Source organism: Cetorhinus maximus, chromosome 5 (genome assembly GCF_964194155.1).
Source record: "Cetorhinus maximus chromosome 5, sCetMax3.hap1.1, whole genome shotgun sequence".
In the NCBI taxonomy this organism is placed as follows: Eukaryota; Metazoa; Chordata; class Chondrichthyes; order Lamniformes; family Cetorhinidae; genus Cetorhinus; species Cetorhinus maximus.
In genome coordinates, this window is record NC_135883.1 from 149,610,992 (window position 1) to 149,635,678 (window position 24,687).

The following is a 24,687-nucleotide window of genomic DNA, read 5'->3' on the forward strand; positions in this document are numbered from 1 at the left end:
CATGGGTTGGAAGGAACCAGTCATAGAATGGATTACTGAGATATGGCCGCAGGAAAATCAGGACTGGGAATTAAACATTGTAGGATATCAGATATTTAGAAAAGGTAGAGGGGGAAAAGGGGGAGGCTGAGTAGTTGTACTTATTTGGAATAGCATAATGGCAATAGAAAAAATGAATGCAGCTATCAACCAAACAAAAATAGAATGCACATGGATAGAGATAATAAAGGATCAACCACACTAATAGGTGTAGTCTATAGACCACCTAATAGTGGAAGGGAGATAGAGGAAGAAATATGTAGACAATCAGGGGAGTGAGTAAAAAACATAAATAATAATCATGGGTTGATTCAACTAACTGACGTTAACTTGGCAGAACAAGTAGATAAAGGGGATAAGGGATTAGAGATCCTACAATGTATACAGGACTCCTTTCCAACTCAATATGTAAGAAGCCCAACAAGGGAAGAATTACTAATTTAGGAATGAGGAATGAACCAGAGCAGATAAGAAAAGTAAAAGGAGTGGAACAGTTAGGCAATGGTGACCATAATATAATACGCTTTAAGATGATGACAGGGAAAGATGTAGGTGTGACAAAAGCCAAGTTAATAGATTGCAAGAAAAGGTGGTTTTGAGGGATAGGACGTTGGAAAATAAAATGGTAAACAACAATTGGAAACATTTAAAATTGTGTTCAATAGAATCCAGGAAAAATAAGTTCCACTAAAAGGAAAGAACAAATGAAATACCATTGGGATTCCATGGATAAATAAAGACATGAGGGAACAATTGAGAATTAGGAAAGTGGCATCCAGCCTCAGAGAGATTAGGAGACAAGTAAAAAATAAACAATTAGGAAGACAAAGAGGAACTTTGAAAATAATTATCAGGGAATACAAAACAAAACAGTAAAACATTATACAGGCACATCAATAAAGAATGAAGCCTGTGATGGTAATAGGATCATTAAGAGAAAGACAGGGTAATACCACAGGTAACGGTAAAGAAAAGGCAGATATATTAGACAATTATTTTGCTTGCTATTTACAAGGGAAATAGAACAGGTAAACGTGACATTAAATGACAAGATGAGCAATGAGATGTGCATTTAAAATTTAAAAAAGAGGATGTAGTGAATAAATTAAACAAACCTAAAGATGATAAAACATCTGGTATGGATGGATTATGTCTACTTATTTTAAGGGAATCTACGGAAGAGATGGCAGAGGCATTATTACGCATATTTAATACTTCGTTAGAAAAAGGTGTAGTGCCAAAGGACTAGCATATAGCTAATATAATTCCTATATTTGCAAAGGGGGACAGAAAAGGTCCAGGGAATTATACACTAGTCAGCTTAACATCAGTTGTGGAAAAATAATGGAATCATTACTAAAGTAAAGAAATGAGAAATATAATAATGAATAGTCAGTACGGATTTCAAAAGGAAAAATCTTGCTTGATCAACTTTGTTGAATTTTTGAGGATGGAAGAGAGAGAGTAGAGAATGGTAATACAGGAGATGCAATTTACATGGATTTTCAAAAGGCTTTCGATAAGGTGTCCCATAATAAGCTAATGAATAAGGTCAGAAAATGCAGAGTTTAGGGACAAGTGGCAGAATGGATTGCAGGCTAGCTTCAAGACAGAAATCAGAGAGTGGGAATAAAGGGTAGTTATTCTGGGTGGCAGAAGATGGGAAGCGATGTTCCATAAGGTTTCGTGATGGAACCAATGTTCGCAATTTTTATTTATTTATTTGTTCATGAGATGTAGGCATCGCTAGCTAGGCCAGCATTTCTTGCCCATCCCTAATTGCCCTCGAGAAGGTGGTGCCTTCTTGAACCGTTACAGTCCATTAGTGTACATTAACCATTTGGATTTTGGAATCAATTTCTAAATTTGTAGATGGCACCAAATTAGGGTGGGGGGTGGGCAAGCATTGTTAACACAGAGGAGTACTGCAACAAATTAAGGGGGATATTAATAAACTTGCAGAATAGGTAAATAATTAGCAAATAGTTCAACACAGGTAAATGTCAGGTAGTACACTTTGGTAAGAATAGGGAGATTACCTATTACTTGGAATTTGTAAATCTAGGTTGGGTAGAGGAACAAAAGTACAGATGCACCAATCACTAAAAGTTGCACCACAGGTTAGCAAGTCTATCAAAAAGCAAACCAAATGCTAGGCTTTATTGCTGATGGATGGAATAGATGGATAGAAATGGAAATTAAGGAAATTATGCTAAACCTGTATTGAACCTTGGTTAGCCTACACTTAAATATACAGTTCTGGTCACCATACCTTGATAAGGATATAGAGGTACTGGAGAGGGTGCAGAGAATATTACAAGGATGACACCAGAAATGCGTGGGTATACATATCAAGAACAGATTGATAGGCGGGATCTCTTCTCGCTTGAAAAAATCAAAGCTGAAGGTGATCTAATAGAGGTCTTTAAAATTCTGAAAGGAGTGGATACAGAGAAAATGTTTCCTCTTGTGGGGAATAGGATAACTAGAGGCCATAAAAGTAAGATAATCACCAAGAAATCAAATTGGGTAGAGGTTTCTTTTGAATTCTGTAAGAGTGGTAAGAATGGAGAACTCGCTACCACAGGAAGTGGTTGAAGCGAATCGTATAAATGCATTTAAGAGGAGGTTAGGCAAGTATTTCAGGGAATAGGAATAGATGGTTACGATGACAGATTTAGATGAGGAAATATAGGAGGAGTCAATTGCAGAGCACAAACACCAGCATGGACTGCTTAGGTCAAAGGGCCTGTTTTTGTGCCATATATCCTATGTAATATAATGGTGTTTACAGAACAGAACAGGCTATTTGGTCTAAGGGGGTCTATGCTGCTTTTTATGCTCTACACAAGCTTCTCCCCACATTACTTCATTTCACACTGTCAATATATCTTTCCATTTCTTTGTCTCATACTTACCTAGCTTCCCCTGAAAGGCATCTCTATTCGCCTCAACAATGTGGCAATAAATCAATTGCATATATTGCTTTTTAACATACTATTAGGAAAACGACGTGCGGCAGCACTGCAATGCAGCTATAATTCTCCATCCCAACTTATTTCAAAAAGTTTTAAAAACAAGTTAGGTTTTGACTTCAAAAAGTTACATCATATTTGTACAAATTACTACTGACAGAATCAAATGATACTCCCAATAATAATCTGATCTTGCAAGAACGTTACAGTAAAAATTCTAGGTTTGAGCTTAGATGTTGACAAAGAAAGATTCCTAATAACATAACATGGCCTCAAAAGGATAGATACAAAGAAAATGTTTGGGGTTTTAGAATTTTTTTTTAATCAATTAGTTGTGTTACTGACAGATAATATGCATTCAATATTTTTGTGAGGTTATTCAGACTTACCACATGTGGCTATCAGCACTCTGGGGACCCACATTAACTGCGTCCATAGCTATCTCCTTACCTGGAAAGGATATTGCGAACACTTTAATTTCTGCTGTTTACAATTTAACAAAGCTGGAGGATTTAGGATTTACTCCAAAATATATTAATATAAGTGAACTCCCTCACCATCAATATCCTGTGGGGTTACCATTTTTCAGCAACTTAGTTGAACCAGCCATTCAAATGCTGTGGCCACAAGAGTGAGTCAGAGGCTGGGAATTCTGAGTTGAGTAACTCACCTCCTGTCTCCCCAAAGCCTGCCCACTACCTACAAGGCACAAGTACAATGGAATACTCACCAAATTCCTGGATGAGTGCAGCTCCATCAACACTCAAGAAGCTGGACACCATCCTGGACAAAACAACTCAATTGATCGGCACCCATCCACCACCTTAAACATTCACTCCCTCCACCAGCGGTGCACAGTGGCAGCCGTCTAAATCATATACAAGATGCACTGCAACAACTTGCCAAGCTTCCTTTGACAATGCCTCCCAAACCTACGACCTCTGCTACCTAGAAAGACAAGGACAACAGATGCCTGGGAACGCCACCACCTGCAAATTCTCCTCTAAGCAACACATCTTCCTGATGTGAAACTATATCACCATTCCTTCATTGTCGCTAGGTGAAAAAGCTGGATCTCCTTTCCTAACACTGTAGGTATATCTACACCCAGATGGACTACAGCAGTTCAAGAAAGCAGATCACCACCACCTTCTTGAGGGCAATTAGAATTGGGAAATAAACGCTGAGCTTGCCAACGGTGCTCACATCTCATGAAAGCATAATGAAAACAGAATGAGTCAAATTATAACTGTATTTTGAGCTATTGAAGGCAATAGTTTTCAAGCTATGAAAATATGTGTGATGTTTGGCTCCAGCCTCCTCCATTTAAAAATAATGAATCAAAAATAGATAACATTATGATAATAACAATGCTTCTTGAGAATACCAAGTACATTAGGTTAGAAAACACTATTAAATGCACGGGAAAGGGAAATCAACTTAAACAGGACAATTAAAGAATGAAAAAGGAATTGAGTGCAACAAGTTTGTTGCAGACTAATAGTACAATCCATTCAAAAAGGTAACTGATGGATTGTAAACCCCTGAAAGCAAAAAGGCTACAAGAGTGATTAGGATCAGTCATATTTAATAATTTGTTAGAAAAAGGGCATAGTGCCAAAGGACTGGAGGATAGTGTAATTGCTATACTTTAGAAGGGGACAAAACATTTCCAGGCAATTATATACCAGTCAGCTGAATATCGGTGGGAGGGAAAATAATGCAATCCTTACTAAAGGGGAAGAATAGAAGAAAATCTAGACATGAAAATATAATAATGAATAGTCAGCACATATTTTTAAAGGGAAAACTGTTACTTGACCGATACAGGTTTAGCATAACTTCCCTAACTTTTCAATTCTATCCTTCTAGAAATCCTTCTATCCCTTTAGTTCCTAAAGAGCTGCTGTTAGTCCTTATAAAAATGACTTGCATTTATATAGCGCTTTTCATGACCACTGGATGTCTCAAAATGCTTTTCAGCCAATGAAATACTTTTGAAATGCAGTCACTGTTGTAATAATAGGAACGCAACAGCTAATCTGCAATCAGCAAACTCCCACAGACAGCAATGTGATGATAGATAATCTGTTCTTTTGTGAAAAGCTAAAAGCTACTGCGGATGCTGGAAATCCAAAACAAAAACAGAATTACCTGGAAAAACTCAGCAGGTCTGGCAGCATCGGTGGAGAAGAAATCAGTTAACGTTTCGAGTCCTCATGACCCTTCGGCAGAACTGAGTATAGTTAGGAGAGAAGTGAAATATAAGCTGGTCTAGGGTGGGGGGGGCGGGGGGAGAGAGAAGTTGAGGGTGGGGTCGTTGTAGGGATAAGCAAGCAGTGATAGGAGCAGATAATCAAAAGATGTCACAGACAAAAGGATCAAAGAGGTGTTGAAGGTGGTGATATTATCTAAGAAAAGTGCTAATTAAGAATGGAAGGCAGGATACTCAAGGTACAGCTCTAGTGGGGGTGGGGTGGAAAGACTAACAAAGTATTAGTTTTAGATTTAAAAATAATGGAAATAGGTGGGAAAAGAAGAATCTATATAAATTATTGAAAAAAAAAGGGAGGGGGGAGAAACGGGGTGGGGATGGTGGGAGGGGGAGTTTAAGATCTAAAGTTGTTGAATTCAATATTCAGCCCGGAAGGCTGTAAAGTGCCTAGTCGGAAGATGAGGTGCTGTTCCTCCAGTTTGCGTTGGGCTTCACTGTCCTTGGCTTGCTGCATTGTTCCAGTGAAGCCCAACGCAAACTGGAGGAACAGCACCTCATCTTCCGACTAGGCACTTTACAGCCTTCCGGGCTGAATATTGAATTCAACAACTTTAGATCTTAAACTCCCCCTCCCCCCATCCCCACCCCGTTTCTCCCCCCTCCCTTTTTTTTCCAATAATTTATATAGATTCTTCTTTTCCCACCTATTTCCATTATTTTTAAATCTAAAACTAAAACTTTGTTAGTCTTTTCACCCCACCCCCACTAGAGCTGTACCTTGAGCATCCTGCCTTCCATTCTTAATTAGCACTTTTCTTAGATAATATCACCACCTTCAACACCTCTTTGATCCTTTTGTCTATGACATCTTTTGATTATCTGCTCCTATCACTGCTTGCTTATCCCTACAACGACCCCACCCTCAACTTCTCTCTCCCCCCGCTCCCCCACCTTAGACCAGCTTATATTTCACCTCTCTCCTAACTATACTCAGTTCTGCCGAAGGGTCATGAGGACTCGAAACGTTAATTGATTTCTTCTCCACCGTTGCTGCCAGACCTGCTGAGTTTTTCCAGGTAATTCTGTTTTTGTTTTGTTCTTTTGTGATGTTGATTGAGAGATAATATTAGCCAAGATGCTAGAGATAACTCCACTGCTCTTCTTCAATATAGGGCGAAGGAATCTTTATGTCCACCGGAACAGGCAGATGGGGCCTTGACTTAATGTCTCATCCATTACTGTAGTGTTAGCCTTCTTTCTTGTGCTCAAGTCCTGCAGTGGTACTTGAACCAAGAACCTTGTGATTCAGAGGCAAACGTACTACCAACAGAGCCATAAAAGGCAAAATAATTTCTGGGTCTGTTAAATAACTCAGTCTCATGGCATCAGGTTAAATATGGGCAAGGAAACCTCCTGCTGATTACCACGAAATGCCCTTCCTCAGCTGATGAATCATTGCTCCTCCATGTTGAACACCACTTGGAATTTCCAAAAGGCCTTTGATAAAGTGCCACATAAAAGGTTACTGCTCAAGATAAAGGCTTATATTGTTAGGTGATATATTAGCATGGATAGAGGATTGGCTAACCAACAGGAAACAGGGTCAGGATAATTGGGTCAGCCCAAGCCTGGATATTGTCCAGGTCTTGCTACATTTGGACAAGGCCTGCTTCAGTATCTGAAGAGTTGTAAATGGTGCTGAACAATTGTGCGATCATCAATGAAAGTCCCCACTTTTGACCTTGTGATGAAGATCATTGATGAAACAGTTGAAGATGTTTGAGCCTAGGAGACTACCCTAAGGAACTCCTGCAATGATGTCCTGGAACTGAGATGATTGGCCTCCAGTTTTGCTAGGGCTGCTTGATGCTACACTAGGTCAAATGCTGCCTTGATGTCGAGGGCAGTCACTCTCACCTCACCGCTGGAGTTCAGCATGTTTGTCCATGTTTGAACCTAGGCTGAAGTGAGGTCAGAGCGACCCTGGCATAATGCAAATTGGGCGCCAGTGAGCAGGTTATTGCTAAGCAAGTGTCGCTTGATTGCACTATTGATGATCGAGAGTAGACAAATGGGGTGGTAATTGGCCGGGTTGGATTTGTCCTGCTTTGTGTGTACAGGACATACCTGGGCAATTTTCCACATTGTCGGGTAGATGCCAGTGTTGTAGCTGCACTAGAACAGCTTGGCTAGCAGCACGGCAAGTTCTAGAGCACAAGCCTTCAGTACTATTGCTGAAATATCGTCAGGGCCCATAACCTTTGCAGTATCCAGTGCCTTCAGCCATTTCTTGATATCTCGTGGAGTGAATTGAATCGGCTGAAAACTGACATCTGTGATTCTGGGGATCTCTGGAAGAGGCCGAGATGGATCATCCACCCTGCACTTCTGGCTGAAGATTGTTGCAAATGCTTCAGCCTTATCTTTTGCACTGATGTGCTGGGCTCCTCCGTCATTGAGGATGGGGGTATTTGTGGAGCCTCCTCCTCCAGTGAATTGTTTAATTGTTCACCACCATTCACGACTGGATGTGGCAGGACTGCAGAGCTTAGATCTGATCTGTTGATTGTGGAATCGCTTAGCTCTGTCTATCAGTTGCTGCTTATTCTGTTTGGCATGCAAGTAATCCTGTGTTGTAGTTTCACCAGGTTGACACCCCATTTTTAGGAATGTGTGGTGCTGCTCCTGGCATGCCCTCCTGCATTTTTTATTGAACCAAGGTTAATCCCCTGGCTTGGTGATAATGGTAGAGTGGGGGATATGCCAGGCATGAGGTTACAGATTGTAGTCGAGTACAATTCTGCTGCTGCTGATAGTCCACGGTGCCTCATGGATGCCCAGTCTGGAGCTGCTAGATCTGTTCGAAGTCTATTCAATTTAGCACAGTGGCAGTGCCACAGAACACGTTCATGGGTATTCTCAATGTGAAGGCTGTACTTCGTCTCCACAAGGACTGTGCAGTTGTCACAAGGCTCCTTAGACAGCACCTTCCAAACCGATGGCCACCACCATCTAGAGGACAAGAGCAGCAGTTAGCTGGGAAAACCACCACATGGAAGTTCCCTTCCAAGTCACTCACCATCCAGACTTGGAAATATATCGTCGTTCCTTCACTGTGGCTGGATCAAAATCCTGGCACTCCCTCCCTAACAGCACTGTGAGTGTACCTACACCAAAGGGACTGCAGCGATTCAAGGCGGCAGCTCACTACCACCTTCTCAGGGGCAATTAGGGATGGGCAATAAATGCTGGCCCAGCCAGCGAAGCCCACATCCTGTGAATGAAAACAAAAACTCCTACCAATACTGTCATGGACAGATGCATCTGCAGCATGCACATTGGTGAGGATGAGGTCAAGTATGTTTTTCCCTCTGTTGGTTCCCTCACTACCTGGCGCAGATCCAGTCTAGCAGGTATGTCCTTTAGGACTCAGCCAGCTTGTTCTGTAATGGTGCTACCAAGCCACTCTTGGTGATGAACATTGGAGTCCCCCGCCCAGAGTACATTCTGTGCCCTTGCCACCGTCAGTGGTGTTCAACATGGAGGAGTACTGATTTATCAGCTGAGAGGTGGGTGGTACATGGTAATCAGCAGGAGATTCCCTTGCCCATATTTGACCTGATGCCATGAGACTTCATGGGGGCTAGAGTCGGTCTTGAGGACTCCTAGGGCAATTCCCTCCTGACTGTATGCCACTGTGTCACTATCTCTGCTAGGTCTGTCCTGGCAGTGGGAAGGACATACCCAGGGATGGCAATGGTGGTATCTGGGACATGATCTGTAAGGTATGATTCCGTGAATACGACTATGTCGCGCTGTTGCTCGACTCATCTGTGAGACAGCTCTCCTAATTTTGGCACAAGCCTCCAGATGTTAGTAAGGAGCTCAGTTTCTGAGTGAACGCACACACAATTTTCATATGCATACTGAATCTCTATGACTGAGTTTGGAGTGGTTTTGGTTTATGTTTGAAGGCGGTGTAGGTTGAACAGTTGCCCATCTGTTCTGTATATTAACTCCATGCCTGTGAGTAATTTGTTGGAGGTGAGGTGCAGTATTGTAGCAAGAAAAATGGACAAAAGAGTTGGTGCAATGACAGAGCCTTGTTTGACCCCAGTCTCCACTGAGATAGGGTTTGTGGTGGCTCTGTTGGTGAAGGTCACAGCTTGCACATCATCTTGGAGCAGATGAAAGATTGTGACAGATTTCTGAGGGCAGCCAAATTTAACTTAGCAGTTGACAGTCAACAGTGATGCAGGAGCACATTTACTTCTTATTTTGAGTGGCCTTCAGATATTACAGCAACAGAGAAAAGCAGAAACATAGTGCAAGTGGCACCTTCATGGCCTTTTTCAGGGAAACTCCAAAACAACAAAGGAAAAGGTACAGAACTGTGACTAGTGTCATGGAGATTCTTGGCAGCTATTTATATGAGTCAGTGATTGGTTGATTGCATGAACCAGGTGGGAGATCTTTTGGAAATTACAACAATAATGTGATTCATCTATATTGAAGATAATCTATGGACTGTTTCATGCAGATCATTGATCCTCCAGCCTGGGATGCCTAACATCAGGTACATGGAATGTTGGGTCGACTACCTCTCAAAGTAGCCTCAAATCTTCCCTCTAAAGCCAGATCCCACTAAAACAACTGAGAGTGATTTTGTGCTGACAACCACTACTATTGACAAATATGGCTCCAGCTATTTCAGGACCCCTCCTGAGCTTGCAGTTAGAGGTCTGTGGCCATAAACAACATTAGAGGGCTGCAGTACTACCTAGCAACCTGCCACTCTATTCTTACTCAGGAAGCACTTGAGACACAAATCTTGCTTAGATTAATAAGCAAGGCAAGTAGATGATATACAGTATTAAGGGGAAGCATGGATGCAAGTTTTAGAGCATGGGATACTGATAAGTAGCATCAGATATATATTAGGTTTTTTGAACTAAACTTCCTATTAACTTGGGTATAACCATAGAAAAGTGGTAACCATTGAGTAGGGTAGCTCAGTTTTAATAAGGGTAAAATTTTTGCAGTGCACAATGCATGGAAATAATAACAAGAACTGAGTTGGCAGAATATGCCTATTACTAGAAGTGGATCTCAGGATTCTGCAACAAACTGCTAGACTGTACATCAGCTCCCTTCATGTCATCCAGCTCATCCCCTTTTTTCTCAATGGCAGGCAACCTAATGACCCTTGCCCTCACCCTTCTGCATGGCATGCTGCATATGGCAAAACCGTAAGGTAGGTTTAGACAATAATAATTTTGAATATTTTGGGAAGACTGGAGAGCCACACCTGTGTAAAGTGATCCAAACAAATGGATTAATGCTCAAGTGCCCCAATAGTTGATTGACAAGGTGGTGTATATTTTTGAGCTGCTGCTTTGCAGGGGTTTCTAATAGGCTCTGATTATTGTCTGCATTCAGAACACTACAGGTTCCATAGGGAGCTGTATAATAAAGTGTCATAGGCACTTCCTGGACAACAGTAATTTGAACCTTTCCTTTCCATGCATGTATCTGAATTGGCCTGAGAAAGGCGGTAGTGAGCCTTCTTGAACTGCTGAGGTCTTTGTGATGGTGGTGCTTCCACAATGGTGATAGGTAGGAATGATTATAACTAAGCTACGATAGAAGAAACAAAACAATGATACATGTCCCATCCAGGGGAATTTGAAGATGTTGGTGTCCCAATGATCTTGCTGCTCTAGTCCTTCTCAGCGGTTATGATTTCATGGCTGAAGTTGTTGTTGAAGTAAGGTGTAGTAAATCTTATAGATAGCTGCAGTAAATCTTATAGATAGCACACAATGCAGTCAAAGTGCACTGGTGGTTACTTTGACTTTAGGCACCTATAGACAGCAGTATCTGCCAGCTTGATGCAGGTGACGATCAGTCTGAATGATTAACATGGAGCAGAAACAGGACTTTCTTTGGCTGCATCAGGATCTACACCAAAAGAAACCAGCTGTACGTCAATAATGCCCAACACTGACACTATTTATGCCCATGTCACTACATAATAGCAGTAACTTTGCTGCTTTGAGATCATCAAAGCAATTGAGTTTTTTGTATATAAAACATGAAAAAGACTCTTCCATATCCTCATGGGTCTCCTTCTTTCAGGGCTGTTCGCAAGCTGAGGAGAAACTCTAAGTAATTACAAGGAAGGGGCATAGTGCCTGAAACAGGTAGACTCAATCATTTTTACATCAACATGATGAAAACAGCTTTATTTCTAGACTAACCCACTCACCTCAGAATACACTGGATTAAAAACATCACTTCATTGACTGACTTTTCTCCTTCTGACCCAGAAAAAAATAGCACCCATCGGCAGTCTCTCTGGTACATTATAAGATAGTATAGCATCCTGGAGCAGTATATTAACATCTTCAAAGCCTTATGCCGTGACTCCAGCTGCTGCATCAAGACCAGCATGGGCACCACAGGTTCCTTTATCATCACAGGAATATGGCAAGGCAACATACTCTCCCCATGCCTTTTCCTCTTGGTTATAGATTTCATTATGAGAAAGGTAATGGTGGGTGAGACTTTGGCATCCCATGGCAACACCACCTGTTGACGGACCTTGCAGACGACATCACCTTGCTGGTCAAAGAATCATGCGTACTCCAAGGCATGACCACCAGTCTTGACAGTAGCAGCGCCAAAACTGGTCTACGCATCAGTTGTGAGAAGACCAAGACAGTGACAGCTGGACAGCAACAATGCCCTTCCACCACCATCAGCCAACAGAGCACAGAGGACATCGACCACTTCCCCTGTCTAGGAAGAAACATCTCCAGGGAGGGCAATGTAGAGGTTGACATTCACACAAGAATCGACAAAGCAGCATCAGTCTTTCAGCGGCTCCATGTGGTCTGGGCATCCAGCTACAACTGTACATGTCTATAGGCCAGACCAGGTAAGGACAGAGATTTCCTTTCCTAAAGAACATTAGTGGACCAGATAGGTTTTTACGACAATGGTTTCATGGTCATCAGTAGACTTTTAGTGAACTCAAATTCCAACATCTGCCATGGCGGGATTCGAACCCTGATTCGCAAAGCATTACGCTGGGTCGTTAGATTACTAGTCTAGCAACAATACCACTACGCCACTGCCTCCCCCTACTTAACCAATACCCAGGATTAAAATTGACTAAAACAGTGGTTAGAACATAAAGAAATGCAAGAAATTTTATTGTAAGGACATTGATATACTGTACACATTTAATTTATTATCTTAAATATTCTGTCAATTTAGTTATTGACATTCTCACTTCTGGGTCAGAAGGTTACATATTGTAGTAAGAGGAAAGTAATAGCAGACTTCAGAAGGACATGTGGCAGGTGAAATTTAGTACAGAGAAGTGCACAGTTATGCATTTTGGTAGGAAAAATTAGGAGATTCAACATACATTAAATGGCACAATATTAAAAGGGATGCAGGAACAGAGAAACCCAGATGAGCACCAACTCTTTGATGGTAGCAGGACAAGTTGAGAAGGCTACTAAAAATGCATATGGGATCCTTAGCTTTATAAACAGAGGCATGGAGTACAAAAATCAAGGAAATCCTGCTAAATCTCCATAAGGCGTTGTTAGATCCCAGCTATTGGTGCCCAAATCTGGGCACCAAACTTTAGGAAGGATGGCAAGATCTCACGAGAGTTGCAGAAAATATTTATTAGAATAGTATTGGGGTTGTCAGACTTCAGTTATGTTGGGAGACTGGAGAAGCTTGGGCCATTTTCCTGCCAGCAGAAACAGTTAAGAGGAGATTTGATAGGGGTGTTTAAAATCATGAAGGACTTTGATTAGAGTATATAATGAGACACTGTTTCCAGTGGCAGAAGGGTTGGTAATCAGAAGACAAAGATTTCAGGTAATTGGCAAAAGAACCCGAGGCTGTGTAAGAAAAGAATCTTTTTCACAGAGTTGTTACGATCTGGTATGTCCTCCTCGAAAGGTGGTGGAAGCAGATTCATTACAAACCTTCAAAATAAATTCCACAAATACTTGATGGGGAAAGAAAGTGCAGGGCTAAGAGAAAACAGCAAGGGTGTGAGATTAATTGGATCGCTCTTCCAAGAAGCTGGCACAGGCATGGTGGGCTGAATGGTTTCATTTTGTGCTGTATGATTTTATGACTCAGGCCTCAAACTGGGACTTGAGCTCCTAATCAAGGCCGACAGTCCACTGTGTATTGAAAGAATGGTGCATAGACATGGATGTGACATGGGTCATCCAAATCATAAGACATGGAGTAAGCTTCCACATAGCTGCCATAATGCCCAAGTCTGCTTCTCCACTCCCTCTCCCCAGCATTGCACTGCAAAACTACAAGTCTAACATCCAATCCTGACCCAATCTACTGTCCTCCAGTTCATCACTGAAGACAGAAGCCATCATCTTTGGCATCCCCCATAAACTTTTTCTATTCTCCATCTCAGCCTCTGTCTCACGCTGAACCGGATTCTTTTCAATTTCAGTGTACTGCTTAACCCTGCAGCTGAGGTTTCAAATACATTTCCTCTCCATTATAGACTTAAGGAACAAAACCGGACAGGCCACACGGCTTCGACCTAGGCACTGGAAAGGACAACAGCAATCTCAGGCCTGTCGACCCTGCAACATCCTCCTTACTAACATCTGGGGACCAGTGCCAGAATTGGTTGGGCTGTCTCACAGACTAGTCAAGCAACAGCCTGACATAGTTATCCTCACATAATCATATCTTACAGATAATGTCCAGCAGAAGTGCGGCACAGTGGTATACAGTCAGGAGGGATTTGCCCTGGGAGTACTCAACACCGACTCCGGATCCCATGAAGTCTCATGGCATCAGGTCAAACGTGGGCAAGGAAACCTCCTGCTGATTACCATGAACCGCCCTCCCTCAGCTGATGAATCATTGCTCCTTGATGTCGAACACCACTTGGAGGAAGCACTGAGAGTGGCAAGGGCGCAGAATGTACTCTGGGTGGGGGATTTCAATGTCCATCACCAAGAGTGGCTTGGTGGCACCACTACTGTCCGAGCTGGCCGATTCCTAAATGACATAGCTGCTAGGCTGGGGCTGAGGCAGGTGGTGAGGGAACCAAGAGGGAAAAACATGCTTGACCTCATCCTTAGCAACCTGCCTGCCGAAGATGCATCTGTCCATGAAAGTATCCGTAGGAGTGACGACCACTCAGTCGTTGTGGAGGTGAAGTCCCGCCTTCACACTGAGGATACACTCCATCGTGTTGTGTGGCACTACCACCGTGCTAAATGGGATAGATTTCAAACAGATTTAGCAACTCAAGACTGGGCATCCATGAGGCACTGTGGGCCATCAGCAGCAGCAGCAGAATTGTACTCATTAACACAATCTGTGGCCTCATGGCCTGGCATATGCCCAACTCTAACACTATTGTCAAGGCAAGGGATCAATCCTGGTTAAATGAAGAGTGCAGGAGGGCATGCCAGGAGCAGCACCACACATGCTTCAAAATGAGGTGTCAACCTAGTGAAGCTATAACATAGGACTACATGCGTGTCAAACAGCATAAGCAGCAAGTGATAGACAGATCTAAGTGATCCCTCAACCAACGGATGAGATCTAAGCTCTGCAGTCCTGCCACATCCAGTCATGAATGGTGGTGGGCAATTAAACTTACTGGAGGAGGCGGTTCCAACCTCAATGATGGAGAAGCCCAGCACATCAGTGCAAAAGATAAGGGTGAAGCATTTGCTACAATCTTCAGCCAGAAGTGCAGGGTGGATGATCCATCACAGCCTTCTCTGGAGGTCCCTAGCATCACAGATGCCAGTCTTCAGTCAATTCGATCCACTCCATGTGATATCAAGAAATGGCTGTAGGCACTGGATGCTGCAAAGGCTATGGGCCCTGACAATATTTTGGCAATAGTACTGAAGGCTTGTGCTCTAGAATTTGCCGTGCCCATAGCCAAGCTGTTCCAGTACAGCTACAACACTGGCATCCACCCGGCAATGTGTCAAAACGCCCAGGAATGTCCTTTATACAAAAAGCAGGACAAATCAAACATGGCTAATTACTGCCCTATCAGTCTACTCTCAATCGTTAGAAATAACCTGCTCGCTGATGCTCAGTTTGGGTCCTGCTAGGGCCACTCAGCTCCTGACCTCATTACAGCCTTGGTTCAAACATGGACAAAAGAGCTGAACTCCAGAGATGAGGTGAGAGTGACTGCCCTTGACATCAAGGCAGCATTTGACCGAGTGTGGCATCAATGAGCCCTAGCAAAACTGGAGTCAATGGGAATTGGTGGAAAACTCTCCGCTGGTTGGACTCATACCTCGCACAAAGGTTGTGGTTGTTGGAGATCAGTTATTTCAGCTCCAGGACATTACTACAAGAGTTCCTCAGGGTAGTGTCCTCGGTCCAACCAACATCAGCTGCTTCATCAATGACCTTCCTTCCCTCATAAGGTCAGAAGTGAGGATGTTCGCTGATGATCGCACAATGTTCAGCACCATTTGCAACTCCTCAGATACTAAAGCAGTCCATGTCCAAATGCAGCAAGACCTGGACAATATCCAGGCTTGGGCTAACAAGTGGCAACTAACATTCACACCACACAAGTATCAGGCAATGACCATATCCAACAAGAGAGAATCCAACCATCGTCCCTTGATGTTCAATGGCATTACCATCTCTGAATCCGCCACTATCAACATCCTGGGGTTACCATTGACCAGAATCTGAACTGGACTAGCCAAATAAATACTGTGGCTACAAGAGCAGGTCAGAGGCTAGGAATCCTGCGAAGAGTAACTCACCTCCTGTCTCCCCAAAGCCTGTCCACCATCTACAAGGCACAAGTCAGGAATGTGATGTAATACTCCCCATGAGTGCATCCAGGACAAAGCAGCCCGCTTGACTGGCTCCACAAACATTCACTCCCTCCACCACCAATGCATAGTAGCAGCAGTGTGTACCATCAACAAGATGCACTGCAGGAATTCACCAAGGCTCCTTCAACAGCACCATCCAAACCAACGACCACTACCATCTAGAAGGACAAGGGCAGCAGATAGATGGGAACACCATCACCTGGGAGTTCCCCTCCAAGTCACTCACCATCCTGACTTGGAAATATATCGCTGTTCCTTCACTGTCGCTGGGTAAAAATCCTGGAGCTCCCTTCCTAACAGCACTGTGGGTGTACCTACCCCACATGGACTGCAGCAATTCAAGAAGGCAGCTCACCACCACCTTCTCAAGGGCAACTAGGGATGGGCAATAAGTGCTGGCCCAGCCAGCAAAGCCCACATCCTGTGAATGATTAAAAGAAAATCCCTGTCCATTTCTGTAACACCACTTGTCTCTACCCCTACCTCAGCCAGTATGCAATTCAGTATGCAATCCAAACCTATTAACTTCAATGTTCTCTAGCCTCTTCCATCCTCTAACTTCCAAAAATTTCAACTCATTATATGTGTCTCTGTCTGTGTGTGTATGTCTGTGGATGCAGACAAAGAGCAAGCCATACAAAAATAATGATGAAGAGAAGAAAAAGAGGGAGAGGGAGGGGAGAGGAGAAAACGTGATAAGAAGAATGAAAGAAAGAACAAAAGATAGAGAAAAAAACACTTTCTGGTCACCAGGATGAGGACTGTCAGTAGTTCTGAGAGGTCAAGAAGAAAGGTGGCATGACAGTTCATTTCTGTTCAATTTCGCCCTAAAACAGTTCCTGAAACTCAACCTTGGAACAGCAACTCTGCTACTGACTTTTCAGTTTCCACAGCAGCATCTTTAATGCCTTTGATGAATGAGGCTGTGCATTTATTATCAAATTATGAGCAGTTTAATACCCTTATTCATGTTCACCAGAAACTGGATTGGGAACCCCACATCCCATGTCACATAGAACATTTACAGCTATCAGAGATGAAGACAACTTTCCTGCTTTGATCGGCACTATATTCCAAACCAGGTTTTAAAAGGTCAGAAGAAATTATTTAAACACAACAGCACACATTGTCATTTGTTTGAAACTTTTAAAAAGTCCTTAACAAAGTTCCAAATCAACTGCTTTGGAAACAGCAGTTTGTTTCTTAAAAATAAAAGAGCATGCAGAATCAAACATTTTATTCACACCTTACCAATTGTAGCATAGTTTTTCTTGTCTTCAACATCCGCCGTAATGTCATGCATATCAGCATATGCCCGTGCTAATCGCCACCGAAATTCCACCTGATCCCAAAACTTGAAAAACAAACGGTATTCATTAAGTATTTGTCATGTCTCTTACATTTTTGCATTAAGTAGTACATTCAGTAATCCTTCAACACAAGTGCAATGTCAGGAACATAAAAGTTTATGGAGTAACAACAAAGTCAATCTGAACATGGCTGGCATGATCAATTGGTGAGTTTCTCCCCCTCTAAACTAGGGTGGTGGTATAACCCAGTACTAGAGAGATATGGGTATTAAATTAAATTTATAGCGTAACTAGTTAAGCTCCATAATATAACTATGGCTAATCCTGAGTGATATTCTGAACTTGAAACCATATTAGTTAACTAAAATAAACTAAAGATGGCACAGCAGGTGATGTGTTGCAGCTGGGTGCAGGTGGATACCAGTATGATCCATGGCAACCACATCTGCTGTAAGTGAGCTTGAGGAACTTCAGCTCTGAGCTGATGAGCTACAGTTTGAGCTTTGGACATTGTGATGCATCAGGGTTGGGGGGAATGTTGACCTTTTTTCCCCAGGAGGCAGTCATACCCCTTAGGATAGGTACTTCGGGTTTGGTCCATGTTCAGGGACAGGAGGATGTGACTGTGAGTGAGGGAGCTATGGGAGGCAGAAATTGGCACTGGATGAGCTTCAGTCCTTGCAATTGTCCAACAGCTTTGAAGTTCTTGCAACTTTTGTGGACGATAGCAGGGACTGCAGGGAGGATGAACAAACAGACCGTGGTGCAGGAGGCCATTCAAGTAGGGGACAGCAGAGTTAGGGGGATAGATACTGTTCTTTGCAGTCGACAGCATGAGACCCAAAGGCTGTGTTGCCTGCCTGGTGCCTTCTCAGGGCTGGAGAGGAACTTTTGAGTGGGAGGGAAAGGATCCAGTTGTTGTGGTCCACATGGGTAGGACTATTAAAGAGGTTCTGCTGAGGGAATATGAGGATTGAGGGACTAAATTAAAAAGCAAACCTCAAAGGTAATAGTCTCTGGGGGGGCACTCAAGTGAGGGGAGATTCCAAAGCTAAAGAGGAAGGATAAGCCAATAGTACAGGGAATTGATGCAGATAATCATAGCCAAAGTGTGACAGGAAGGGACATAGAGTACAGACATAAGCGTGCACCGGCAATAAGGTCAGAATAGAGAAAAGATGGTAAAAAGACTATGAACGCATGCAGCATTCATAAGATGGATGAGTTGATAGCACAAATAGAAATTAATGATAGCCATTACAGAGACATGATTTCAAAGTGTGAATATTCAAGGATATCTGACACTTTGGAAGGATGGGAAGAAAGGAAAAGGAGGTAAGATAGCTCTGTTAATCAAGGATGAGATTAATACAGAAGTGAGAAATGAGTTTGGTTCCGAGTACCAAAATATACAATTAGGTCGGGTGGAAATAAGATAAAGCAAAGGAAAGAATTCACTGGTGGGAGTGGTTTACAGTCCCCTGACAGTAGCTACACTGTAAGACAAAGTATAAATCTAGAAATAATGGGGGCTTGTAAAAAGGTACTGCAATAACAGTGGGTGATTTTAATCTTCATATAGATTAGGTGAAGCAAATTGGCAAAGGTAGCCTGGAGGATGAGTTCATAGGGTGTATTCAAGACACTTTCTTAGAATAATATGCTCTGGAACCTACGAGGGAAAAGGCTATTTTAGATCTGGTCATGTGTAACAAGCGGGATTAATAAATGACCTTATAGTAAATGGTCCTCTGGGTAACATTGGACAAAATTTTGCATTTGGTTTCAGAGTGAGAAATTTGTGACTGAAACTAGTGTCTTGAATAGAGGTAATTACAAAGTTATGAAGGCAGAGTTGGCTAAAATGGATTAGGTAAGCAGGTTAAAAAGTAAAATGGCAGAGAAGCAGCAGCAGACATTTAAAGAAATATTTCATAACTCTCAACAAAGATACGTTCCCTCAAAAAAAAAGACTTTCCAAGAAGGATCACCATCATGGCTAAGAAAGTTTAGGATGGTATCAAATTGAAAGAAAAGGTGTATAATGCTGTGAAGATTACTGGTAGGCCAGAAGTTGGCAACAATTTAGAAACCAGCAAAGGACAAATAACAAATAATAAAGAGGGGGAAATTGGAGTATGAGAGAAAGCTTGCAAGAATATAGGTACAGACAGTAAAAGCTTCTACATGTATATACAAAAGGACAAGAGTAGTAACAGTGAGTGTTGGCCCCTTAAAGGACAAGACTGGGGAATTAATAATGGGAAACAAGGAAACAGGGGAGACTTTGAACAATTCCACAAAAAGTAAGACAAACCAATCTGCCCCATCAGTCTACTCGCGATCATCAGTAAAGTCATGGAAAGGGTCATCAACTGTGCTATCAAGCGGCACTTGCTTAGAAATAACCTGCTCACTGATGCTCAGTTTGGGTTCCGCCAGGATAACTCAGCTCCTGACTTCATTACAGCTTTGGTACAAACATGGACAAAAGAGCTGAACTCCAGAGGTGAGGTGAGAGTGACTGCCCTTGACATCAAGGATGCATTTGGCTGACAGTGGCATCAAGGAGCCACAGTAAAACTCGAGTCAATGGGAATCAGGGGGGAAACTCTCTGCTGGTTGGAGTCATACCTAGCACAAAGGAAGATGGTTGTGGTTGTTGGAGGTCAGTCATCTCGGCTCCAGGACATCACTGCAGGATAGTGCCCTCGGCCCAACCATCTTCAACTGCCTCATCAATGATCTTCCTTCCATCATAAGGTCAGAAGTGGCGATATTTGCTGATGATTGCACAATGTTCAGCACCATTCGTGAATCCTCAGATACTGAAGCAGTCCATGTCCAAATGCAGCAAGACCTGGGCAATATCCAGGCTTGGGCTGACAAGTGGCAGGTAACATTCGCGACACGCAAGTGCCAGACAATGACCATCTCCACTGAGAGAATCTAACCATTGTCCCTTGACATTCAAAGGCATTATAATCGCTGAATCCCGCAATATCAACATCCTGGGAGTTACCATTTATCAGAAACTGAACTGGATTAGCCATATAAATACTGTGGCTTCAAGACCAAGTCAGAGGCTAGGAATCCTGAGGTGAGTAACTCATCTCCTGACTCCCCAAAGCCTGTCCACAATCTACAAGGCACAAGTCAGGAGTGTGATGGAATACTCTCCACTTGCCTGGATGAGTGCAGCTCCAACACTCAAGAACCTCAACACTATCCAGGACAAAGCAGCCTGCTTGATTTGCACCTTTTTCACATTCACTCCCTCCACACCGACACACAGTGACGACAGGGAGTACCATCTACAAGATGCACTGCAGCAACTAACCAAGGCACCCTCGCATTCTCAATTCTTTCAATGAGTGAGAACAATTTCTCCCTATCTACTCTGCCCAGACCCCTCATGATCACATCTCCTCTCAACCTTCTTTTCTCTAAGGAAAACAGTCCTAACTTCTCCAATCTATCTTCATAACTGAAGGTCCTCAACTCTGGAACCATTCTTTTTTCTAATGCCTTCACATCCTTCCTGAAATACGGTGTCCAGAACTGGATGCAATACTCTAGCTGAGGCCGAACTAGTCACTTATGCAAGTTCAACATAACCTCCATGTTCTTCTACTCTATGCCCCTATTAATAAAGCCCAGGATACTATATGCTTTATTAACCATGCTCTCAACCTGTCTGACTAACTTCAATGACTTATGCATATATACACTCAGCTCACTCTGCTCCTGCACCCCCTTTAGGGTTGTACCTTTATTTTATATTGTCTCTCAATGTTCTTCCTACCAGAATGAATCATTTCACATTTCTCTACATTGAGCCTCACCTGCCACCTATCTGCCCATTCCACCAACTTGCCTATGTCCTTTCGAAGTTCTACGCTATCCTCCTCACAGTTCACAATGCTTCCAAGTTTTGTATAATCTGCAAACTTTTAAACAGCATCCTGTACAGCAAGGTCTAGGTCATTAATATATATCAGGAAAAGCAAGGATCCCAACACTGACCCCTGGGGAACTCCACTACAAACCTTGCTCCAGCATGAAAAACATCTATTAAATACTACTCTCTGCTTCCTGTCGCTCAGCCAATTTTGTATTCATGTTGCTATTGTTCCTTTTATTCCATGAGCTATAACTTTGCTCAGAAGTCTGTTTGCAGCACGGTATTAAACACTTTTTGGAAATCCATATACACCACATCAACAGCATTGCCCTCTTTAACCCTCTCTATTACCTCTTCAAAAACCTCCAGCAAGTTAGTTAAGCATGATTTTTCTTTAAGAAATTCACATTGACTTTCCTTAATTAATCCACATTTGACTATTAATTTTGTCCTGAAATATTGTTTCTAGAAGTTTCCCCACCACTGAAGCTAAACTGACAGACCTGTAGTTGCTGGGCTTATCTTTATACTCATTTTTAAACAAGGGTGTAATGTTTACAATTCTCCAGTGCTCTGGGACTACCCGATTCTAATGAAGACTGAAAAACTATGGCCAGTGCTTCTGCAACTTCCACTCTCACTTCCCTCAGTATTCTTGTATGCATCTCATCCGGTCCCAGTGCCTTATGAACTTTAAGTACAGATAACCTATCAATATCTCCTCCTTTTCAATTTTAAATGCATCTAGTGTCTGAATTGCCTGCTCTTTTACCATGTCGCTTTCTGCCCTTTCATACCACTACTATCCCAGTCTATATTTGGATAACTGAAGTCCCCCAATATAAGTATAATTTTTGCAACTCTGCAATTTCCTTGCAAATTTGTTCCTCTAGATCCTTCCCACTGGTTGGCGGCCTATAGACCACCAGGAAATGTAATTATACCTTTTTTGTTCCTTAGTTCTAGCCAACTAGATTGTATCCTTGGCACCTCTTTCTCCAGCACTGCAATGCTTTCCTTAATCAATATTGCCACTCCTCATCCTTTTCTTCCTTTTCTATTTTGCCTAAATGCCTTGTGTCCAGGGATTTTTAATATTCAGTCCTGCCCTTCTTCAAGCCAAGTCTCTGCTACAGCCACAACATCACATGTCAATCCACTGCTGTAACTCACCAATCTTATTAAACGTACTCTCTGCATTCACATACATGCACAGTAACCCAGATTTAGGCTCCATTAGTTTTCCTTTAATCCGAGCCCATCGATTAACTTACTATTCCCTACCTATCCCTCCCCGTATTCTAGGCAACTTGGTACTCCTCTCTGATATTAGCTCCTGGTTCCCACTCCCCTGCCAAGTTAGTTTAAACCCTCCCCAAAAGCACTAGCAAAATCCCCTGCAAGGAACTCCACCCCAGCTCCGTTCAGACGCAACCCGTCTGGTTTGTACAAGTCCCATCTTCCTCAGAGCCAGTCCCAATGTCCCAAGAGTCTAAAGCCCTTCTCCTGCGCCATCTTCCCAGCCACGCATTCATCTGCCTTAGCTTCCTATTTCTGTAATCACTTGCATGTGCCACTGGGAATAATTCGAAGATTACTACTTTTAAGGTCCTGCTTGCTCTTAAAGGAAACTTATCTAATTAAATTAAAATGTCATTTTGGGGGCTGAAGAAGCACTGCAGCCCCCGCAGTACCCACTGGTCATGGAAGGCCTCGAGCATGCCAATGGACATTGTGTGCTCCCTCTCCAAGGGAACGCAGCCGTGGAAGAGGGACAGACAGTCGGGGAGGATGGTCCCCTCAACCACCCACTGCCTGGACCTGTTAATGCCTACCTTGGCCAAGCCCAGGAGCAGGCTAATCTCCTATTTATATGGGCTCATAGTAGTTAAACAATGCCCTTCACCGGTGTATCCTAACAATATAATTAACACATTAACAGGTTCACTTTTTTTTTCTTTAAACAATAACTTTATAACACTCAAATAGTTTCAAAACAAATCAAAGAGAAAAGACGATTTTCCATATTTCATATACCCATAATACAAATCATTCTTCTTCTAGGACCTCCAACAGCTTCTTCAGGCAAATGTTCCTTTTTGTAAAACAGTCCAATAATTGGCGACTTGCGCCAACCCATTTTGCCTTAGAGGTCTCTTTTCTCTCTAACAATTCCTTTATGCTAACAAGGTCAATCCTTAGTTTTTTCTCAGTTACACACTTCGTTGAATGTACATTATCCCAGAGAATGATCATCCACATAACATTCAATGGGCAAACTTTTCTCAGAATGTCCCTTGTATAGGATTTCCCTCAAGAAGTTTCATAAGTGAAATCCCATATCTATCATTTCTACTCGAGCCAGTGTTTCTGCAACTAAGGTGCTTTTAACTACCCTTCTTATTTTCTTCACTTCCCAGGCCAACAGATAACATTTGTTATTCTTTCTCACCAAGAATATGATAAGCCCTGCTGTACTAGAATATTCATCTAGAAGATTGGCATGTGAAGCATTGCTAAAAATAACTAACTTCATAGCTTCTGGATCAACTAAGGCTGGAAACTTGAGTGCACGTTTCTCTGAATTTAATTTCCTCAATGTTCTCAGAACTTACCCAACTATAGCATGTTTTATCATAGTACTCAGTTCCAATACGTCATAACTGGCATCAGGTCTCGTCTGAGTGCACAACCAGTTCAACTGTCCAATCAAACTTCTTAACTGGTCTATTTCTTCCTTGGATGCAGAGTCCCCTTTTTGTGAGGACCTGGCTCAATTTATTGGGATACGATTGACTGTTGATTCAAGGTTAGTCATGACTTATTCTGCTTAATACCTAATTCTATATATTTAAAAGGTGTCCGAAGCCTGACTTCCAACCTTAAACTCCTTCTTTATTTTATCTATCACCCATTGCTCAAATTCTGGAGAATCTCCCCACAGAAAATCATCAACGTGCATCATAAAGATGCCTGTTAGTTTATCCTTGTGATGCCAACAGAACATTGCTGGGTCTGCTTTTAGCTGAATAGAGCTTGTTTTTAGAGGATGGACCTAACTGAGAAACGCCACACCCTTGACATGTCATTCAACCCATAAACGTATTTAATTTCCATGGTTGCCCTTCTATATTGCCAGCTTCTGTAGGTGGTTTCAGAAAGACTTCCCTTTGAAATGTCTTACCCTGCAAAAATGCAGCTTTTATGAATTTTGATTTACGTTCCCAGGAATATGTTGCTAAAAGAGCTAAGATGATCTTTAAGCTCATCTTTCCTGCAATGGAGGAGCACACTCTGACATCTTGATCACCAAGCCACTAGTCTGGCTTTAGCCTTATACGTACCA

At 42.4% G+C, this 24,687-nt stretch overlaps 1 protein-coding gene across 2 annotated transcripts in view; it reads right to left on the bottom strand.

Annotated features, from left to right (window-relative positions):
* Positions 1-24,687, bottom strand: part of rmdn2 (regulator of microtubule dynamics 2) — a 159,195-nt gene that overhangs the window by 68,159 nt on the left and 66,349 nt on the right. Inside the window, exons 3-4 of one of the 2 annotated variants that reach the window (XM_078542680.1) lie at positions 17,379-17,481; positions 3,404-3,464 (exon numbers count right to left, since the gene is read on the bottom strand). In XM_078542680.1, the coding sequence (XP_078398806.1) occupies positions 3,404-3,464; positions 17,379-17,481 (164 nt within the window). Of the gene's footprint in view, positions 1-3,403; positions 3,465-17,373; positions 17,482-24,687 lie in introns of both variants that reach the window. The other variant, XM_078542679.1, reaches the window with a different exon arrangement.